At 34.3% G+C, this 8,443-nt stretch overlaps 1 protein-coding gene across 1 annotated transcript; it reads left to right on the forward strand.

Moving 5' to 3' along the window:
* Positions 1-343: 343 nt before the first annotated feature.
* On the forward strand, positions 344-7,288 carry LOC145695043 (uncharacterized). The gene is made up of 3 exons (XM_081771872.1): positions 344-475; positions 3,798-4,412; positions 7,084-7,288. Exons 1-2 carry the CDS (start codon positions 359-361, stop codon positions 4,395-4,397), a joined length of 717 nt encoding a protein of 238 aa, XP_081627998.1. The 5' UTR covers positions 344-358; the 3' UTR covers positions 4,398-4,412; positions 7,084-7,288.
* The last annotated feature ends 1,155 nt before the right edge of the window (positions 7,289-8,443 follow it).

The following is an 8,443-nucleotide window of genomic DNA, read 5'->3' on the forward strand; positions in this document are numbered from 1 at the left end:
TAGATGTGAAGAAAGTAGATTACTACCGTAGCCATAAAGGAAGAACAGAATTTAAAAGAAAAAAGCAAAAAAAAAAAAAAAAAAAGAGAACAATTAAAAAATAACAACACCGAGAAAAGGAAAACTGAAATTGGTTGATGTTCTGGCAACGAACACCTTGACTTTCAGAAAACATGTTCTTCAGCAGCCAGCAACCCACCCCAAAGGAAGGTCTTTGCTACTACTACTACTACTACTAACATGTATGGCAAGTGCAAAAGGAATATTTTCGTTGATTGCCTTCCCATCAGGTTACATAAGAGAAAGTTCCTGGAATAATTTCTGTCGAAAGAAACAAAATGACCAGTGAAAGCGTATTATGGTGGGGACGTCGTATAAAAGGCCAATGTCTTTGTTGGTTGATATCCATTCCACCACTGCATTGCAGATCAACTGTATCGACAGCAGCCACCACCGATCGAGCATGAGGGCTCTGGTAGGTACCACACAGAAACACAACACTTACGTAATCATACCTATTTCATAGTGCACAAAACATACAAATACATACGGCGCGCAATTCAAGTGCAGGAAGATGTTAAAGAAATCAGTGTGATAATCAGTGGTGAAATCTTGAATGATGTCGGTCTTCACCAGAATTCGAACCAAGGACTTTTGGGTGCGAACGAACAGTTATGAATGGAAGTTAATACGAAATTGTCGTTGTTGTGAAGCTTGTGAGACACAATCGATTCCGAGCCACGTATATCCAAGTTATTTAGAAAAAAAAAAAAACAGTTCTAAGTAAAGGGTGCCAAACACTATCCTATCCATAAGTTCGAGGACAAAAAGCTGGTTCAAGCTTAACTGTTCTTATCTGCTGATTATTAGTTAAACATCTTACTAGATCTTACTCGCTGGTCTAGTGGCTAGTCTCTATGTGTGTGTGTGTACATTTAGTGTATGATTCTGGGTTCGATTCCCGATTGGAAAGAATTGAACGTATTATGTTGATTCAAATTCCACCTTAAACTTTAGGTCTAAGTGTTATATAACCTCGGCCCTCAAAAGGAACACTTCAATAAAAACAAACAACAAACAAACATCTTACTTTACTAACTTTGGAGACTAATAATTATGAGATAAAAAACATTTTAATAATTTTTCGTCTTTAAGAAATACAAGCTAACTACTGACGTTATTACATTAACTCCTTCAAAATATAGAGATTAGGAGAAGTATTCAACTGTTGCTATCATACTAACATTCATAACGAGTTTCCCCAGTCTCTTCTTGTAAATATTAATAAGTATTAATAGTTCAAATAATGTATTTATCTTGTTTATGCGTTATGATACTTCCATATAGCTTAATGGTTCTGTGTTCAATTCGCGGGACCGACACATCATTTCCGAGTTTTGGAACCAGGACAAGACAATTGAGAAATTGTATGAATTTAAGAGAAGTGAATTTTGGTATATAAGGTTAAAAACTCAATGGGCTGACTACATATTACTCAACTAAAAAGAAGGGGCCGCGGTGACTCAGTGGTAGAGCGTTCACCTCTGGTGCTTGGGGTCCCGGGTTCGATCCCAGCCCCCGCCAAGTGAACTTTGTAATGGACAAACACCGTGTGGGTGGGTTTCCTCGGGTTCTCCCGTTTCCTTCCACTTTCTTCATTCCACCATTTCATTCATTACTGATCATCACCGTTTCCTTTATAATCCATGAGTTATATATCGTTAGTTATATGTTTGATCTAAAAGAACTCCATGGAAACAGTATTTTGTTTATAAGCTTAATATATCATACTGAAAAACTAGTTCAAACATGGGACTTTGTACGCGTACATATGGAGAGTCACTGCACGTTTTGGGAGATGTCTCGAAACTAAGCTGAATGGATGTGCCGGATTTTGATACTAGGTGCCTCAATTCTTTGATCGGTTCATTGAATTTCTTGTTTGAAAATAATAGAGAGAAAACCCACTGATCTAACCAGACTGCATTACTTAATTTCATTTTATGTTCTATTGAAAAACAAAACTTTAATATGTAATTAGTATATCTCAGATTTATTCGCTGTACGCAATATTTGAGTCATTTCTGTGCTGAAAAACAGTACATATATATATATATATATATATAAAATTAAATATCAAATTAATTAAAGGTAAGTACTTCGTATTTTAATTGCTTCATTCGTTTTCTTTATGAAAATAAATTATAGGTGTATTTATTTCAGCCATTTGAACCAATGTTTTCTTAAAAATGTGACTTCAAAATCAGTAGAGATATATTTTTAATTTTCCCAAAAGGTTTTTGTTAAAAAAAAAAAAAAAAAAAAAAAAAAATACGAACTACGCTCTATCAATGAAAGATATATTGTAGTGTTTTCAAGGTGAACACAATATATTCTTGCTTTAAATTTCGATTGTAACACTTGTAAGAAGAAAATACCGGTAAATGAATCTCTGCAATCAGATCTCTGTTACAAAAACCTGTTCGTTTATTTGAAAATTAATATCTTTTCAGGGTTCGAATCAAACTTTTTTACGAGAGGGAGAAGCCAGATATATATAAGGAGTAAAAAATATTTCCCTGACAAGGAAGAATTTCTTCTTTGATGATCCAGAGAAATAACTTAATGAGAGGGTGAAATTCTTCTCGTTGATTCGAGCACTGCCTCTTGTCAGTATCAAAATTTTATGAGACATAGAAACAAGGGCGCCCTTCATGGGGGGCAAGGTGGGGCTCTCGCCTCTCCCTTTAGAGAAAATTGTGCTTCGGAAGGTCGAAACCCCAATAGATTTTAGAATAGTTATCGCAAAATTTGAGACTACATTTGAAATGTCGCTTATACTTGTCCCTTCCCTTGGAAACCACAACATGGGCGCCCTTGCATGGAAATCTTCTTAAAATAAAGTTCGAAATACTCCCAAATGAAAAGCATTAACTTCCATTTAGTCCCAAGGAAGTCGAAGTAACGACGTTGTGCATTATAATCTAATGTAAATTATTCATTAAATCAGCCAATTACAGGAAAGTAAACAAGAAAGATTTTAACTGCTACGAAATTTGCAGAATACAGCAATAAGAATATTTATTTTTCCAAAACTTTAAGAGAAATAGATCTATGAAATTAATCTAAATATTATTTGTAAGACTACTAATTTTAGTAATATTATTTATATATGCATTTGTGTGTGCAATGTAAGATAATATTTAGAAAATATAACAGATTATTGTTTCGAGAATTTAATTACTTAATGCCTAGATCAATGATAGACCAAAATAAAAAGAAGGCTTAACTTTCTGCAAGAACTAATAAGTATAAATTTGCGGAAATTCTCTAGATATAATTCATCAATATGCTATCTCAAGCGTTACTAGCAAACAAGCTAAATTTCGATGCATAGAAATAAGTTAAAGGGATATTATAGTCTCAACTAAGGTTTGCTACAATGTACTGTACCCTATTAAAGTTGATGTAGATTTAATATTACAATAATGTATCTTTAAATAATCAACATAGTGACTCGGTGGTAGGAAGCTAACATCTAGTGGGAGGGGTCTCTGGTACAATCCCAGGACACGTGAATTTGTGGTGGACAACATCGCGTCCCTTGGGTTTCCTTGGGACTTTACGTGCGTATTTCTACATTCATTCCATCTCCTTTAGTCATAAGTGTGGGACGTTAAACTAACAAATTTTCTTTTTTTGTTGGGTACTAAAGATTTCAGTTCAGTATTTTTCTCAGCAATCATTAAATATTTCATTTTTATGTTTTTGATAAATTTCTTTCCTTCTTTCTCTAGGTATTTGCAATTCTCGTTTCCTTGTTTGCCATCTCAGCGGCAGATGAGAAACCAAAGAAGGATAAAAGAGGAATTGCAGGATATGGGTATGGCGGGTATGGTGGATATGGCTTAGCAGCTCCCATTGCCGCTGCACCACTTGCAGCAACCATCAGCAAATCAGTACATATCACGAACCATGTTGCAGTACCAGTTCCACATCCAGTAGCCGTACCAGTGGACAACCCCATCCCTCACGCCGTACCGCACCCAGTGCCAGTACCAGTAGACGCCCCATATCCAGTAAAAGTACCTCATGCTGTTCCTGTTCCTGTAGAGAAGCCTGTTGCTTATCCAGTTGATAGCCCAGTCCCAGTTCCGGTTCCACACCCAGTAGCTGTACCAGTTCCCAAGCCTGTAGGCGTACCCATTTCTAAGCCTTATGCCGTTCCAGTTCCTCAGGCTGTTCCTGTTTCCGTTCCTCATCCAGTACCTGTTCCTCAGCCTGTCGCAGTTCCTGTAGCACCAGCCATTGCTGCTGCTCCAATTGCTTCATATGGTCTAGGTGGATATGGATATGGTGGTTATGGCTACGGTGGCCTAGGATTGTTGAAAGGATAAACATCTTTGATTTAGGTAACTATTCTATTCTTATTTTACACAATCATATAATTTCTAAATATCTTAACTTTTGTGGATATATTTATCATATTAGTAAAAATAACTAACTTCATAAGAAATTATCTGTGGATTTAAAAACGTATAGCCTGTACAGTTTTAGTTCAATTCTGATTTATACGATATAGGCGGAAGTTCCTTTAATATTTTATTTCAGAAGGTAAACAAAACAATGGAATACTGTATTACTTATTAATATTCTAAATAGTGCGTATTGTTTATGTGTAATATATTCATTTTGAAGCAGTGGCATAAATAAGAGTCTTTCAGAGTAACCATAACATACTACCTTTATCTTAAAATGACATACCATCATTTACATACAAGTTGACATAAACTAAGGCTTAAAAAGCGTAATTTTCTTTGTTAAAAATATGTTCAAAATGCCTCTACAAATCTTCCTTGAAACGAAAGAAAGGACAAAGAGATTCTTTCCCAATCTGTTCGCAGTCAGCAGTGAAGTCCCTGTATTATTAATTATGCCACTATTTTGAAATGAGAAGGAAAGGGAGGAGGATCGTGCTATCTGAGATATGCTTAAATTTGTGTCTAACTGATGTTAAACCTTTAAAATGTTAGTCTAAAAATGTTAGAGAAGACAACAGTTACATCAACAAAAATTTAGAAAGAGTTTTTTTTTTTTTTTTTTGCCTAGGTTGCGGTGCGCCTTAGTAGTATAGCTCTCATCTGTGACGCGTGGGGTCAATGGTTTAATTTAAGCTTCCGCTAAATGGACTTTGTGGTGGACAAATACCATGTGCGTGGGTTCTCTCGTTTCGTCCCACTTTCATCATTTCATCATCACTGTACCACTTAACTCGGTGCCTCATCATGGGACGTAAATCTCCAAAAAAATAAAAAATAAAAATAAAAAGAAGTTAAGAAAGAGTTTTGCAAATTACAGAATTAGGAAATCTGAAACTTACTTTTGGCGAGAAAACTTAAGGAAATTAACTTTTACGGTCTTCTTGTAATAAGTTGTACATTATATTCTTCGTATTCACAATTCTAGATCCACTCTCCAGCTTTTCTTTATTTTGAATATATACAAAGTAAAGATATAATTTTCGGAACATAATTTCCTATATTTTCCTTATTAGAACCGAACTTGTGCATCTAGAGCAACAGTTAAAGGCATGATCTTAAAGCATTTTTTTTTCTTTTATGTTCTCACAAATTAGTTCCGATCCGGGTTTCCACTCTCTACAAGGTCCTTAGCGCATCTCCATATTCTCCTGAGAGCTCTCTTACCCAAATGATTAGCGTTCGCAGTTTCGGCATGGGAAACTAGGGTTCGATTCCCAATTGAGCTCATGTAATTCGATTCTGATCCTGCTTAAGACATAGGTCCACATCTCGTAAAAAGAAATCGATGTTGCAAAAGGAACATTACTCAAAATGCAAGGATCCTTCTGCTGTCATATCCCCTTCGATAATTATACCATTCTCAAACTTCTACTTTGTTTCTCTTCTAAAATATCCACATCCCTCCTAAAATAAGACCTTGAGTGAAAGCATTGGTCTTGAAATGAAATGAAATATTTCAGTTTAACGTCCCACGATTATGTCCTTTAAGCCTAAAGGGGCGATGATGAAGATAAGTGAATGATTATGGAAGAATTGATGGAATAAGAAAATTCGAGGAAACAGAAGTACAACGAGAAAACCCACGGACATGATTTGACTACCACAGACTTACTTGGTCGAGATCGAACCAGGGACCCCGCGTACAAGAGGTAACCACTGAGCCACCATGCCTTCTAAGGATTGTTCTGATCTAAATTACATAATACTCTTTATTCAGAATTATATTTATGAATTTGTTTTAATGTTTTTTATTATTCCGTGATTTCTTCCCTAAAAGCTTCAAGAAATAAATACGAAGATTCCTTATAGAGTATTAGAAGTGTTTGCTTTCCTAAGTCGCGCCTTTCATAATTTCATATAATTTTAACTTTTTAAAAAAGTATTCACACTAGTTTTAGGATAGCACTATTTGTAAATCCGCAACTAGTACTATCCTAAAAGTATTAGCCCTCTTGTGGGCAGTGGGAAGCATACTTACCGCCAAGGAAGTGTAGGTATGCTTTTATTTGCTGCAGTGGGAAGCGATATTCCCATTAGTCATAAGTCTTTTCACTATGGAAATGGAAATTGCAATCTAGAAATGATTTTGTTTGTTTGTTATGAGTATATGCTTCGGAGCATAGAGGAAACATCATCCCATCCCTTGTAGAAAAATTCGTCCACGAAAGAGTTAAATCTTAGCTGCATGAAATCGGCTGAAAATGAAAACACTACTAGAACGCTTGTCCAAAACTATATTTAACATAAGCATGTTCTTTAAAAAGAAAGTGCACCGTAATTATTCTCATTTAATGAGAATTTTGAACAACTTAACCTAACAATAATGATAACATGTCTTAAGCAAACTCATACCAAACAAGTACTGTTAGGTTGCAGAATGTACATACATCATATTATTTGTAGGTATTAGCCGCATCCAATTTTTTGATATATCTTTGAAGAAAAGTGCCGCTCATACACGAGCATTATTATTCTATTTTGATATTATACTTTTTTCATATATGTTGAAACTAACGGAAACCTTTTAATATGTTCTTTTCAGACGTTAATCATCATTCAGCTGTTGTCATTATTTGTGGATTCATCTACACTACTCATTTGTGCAAGAGAGAGGAAGACTGGAGTCGTACAAAAAAAACGAAGTCCTGCTCTGACAAACTCTTGTTAACATATTTTTGTAGTCATTACATATTATTTTTTTTAATGTAAATAAAATAATTACTTCACAATTTTATATAAAAAACAAAGATAGCGTGTTTGTTTTGATATTGTCGCATAGCTCGACTTACATATTCTTTTTTTTATACCATATTATGTATCATCATCTGTGATATTTCTTTAAATAAACATTATGATGTGTTTTAATAAATACGCTAAAAATGTCTTCTAAAAAGTGTTATTTGCTCTGGTGTTTTCATGTGTAAGAGAGACATTCTAAAAAATATTACAATTATTCATTCTATATATATGCAAGAAAAATCTATTTAACTTCACTGACCTAAGTATTGCTACTATCGTATTGACTTAAATAAGCTTAAAACGCAGTCATATTGATATATTTCAATTAGGAATTTGATGCGTTCTTACATTAGCTTAGGTAGTAAAGTCTATAGTGGCGAACTTTGATAGTAGTTATATAAATAATAGTCATAGTGCACGCGCTGTCCACAGCTATGACTCATTTACTGCGTAAATATCAAGGAAAAAGCTGAGGGTAATTTTGAGAATGATGATTGGTTAGTTTCTTTGGAGTTTGACGCCCTATTTCAGTTATATGTGACGTGGGTCTAGCCTAAAATTTTATTCGAACCACATGAACTTCCAAATGAAATCGAACTTAGGTTTTCCTCACCGCGACACCTATGCAAATTATATAGACACAGAAGAGCTCAGTATTGGAGACGAGAACAAAAAAGTAGAAGTGAAATTTCAAAGAACTCATTGAATAATGTGACAGTTCCATTTTAATATTTACAATAAAGGCGTGAACATTTCTAAGCGGGACTACAGTATTCATCTTGGAAATGGAAGAGTAAATTTCGTTATAGAACCATTATAATAATCTTCTCTGAAAAAATAAAAGATTCATCGAAATCAAACTGATCTTTTAAAATCGAAAATATATATAAAACATTATAAATTGATTAAGAACCAGAAAATAGTATTAAAAGACTTTATCATGAGTAACTTGTTGTATTAGACGATTGCGTTAACTCGAGAAATAAGAAGGGAGAAATAAGAATACACAATAATTGATTGCCAATATTATTAATTGTATATATTACGATAGACTGTTATTTAACTATGATATTGACAGAAAATTTGACTTTGTTTCTTTGTAATCTGATTGAGAACTGTAATTCTCTCTCACTGGCTGATATGCAGTATAGATACATGATGGA

Source organism: Thermobia domestica, chromosome 9 (genome assembly GCF_964235325.1).
Source record: "Thermobia domestica chromosome 9, izTheDome1.hap1.1, whole genome shotgun sequence".
Classification (NCBI taxonomy): domain Eukaryota; kingdom Metazoa; phylum Arthropoda; class Insecta; order Zygentoma; family Lepismatidae; genus Thermobia; species Thermobia domestica.

Excerpts from the sequence above, each read along its gene's own strand:
- LOC145695043 (XM_081771872.1), top strand. The coding sequence starts at position 359 with ATGGTGGGGACGTCGTATAAAAGGCCAATGTCTTTGTTGGTTGATATC. Across the intron at positions 476-3,797 it reads GATCGAGCATGAGGGCTCTG|GTATTTGCAATTCTCGTTTC; the intron begins GTAGGTACCACA and ends TTCTTTCTCTAG.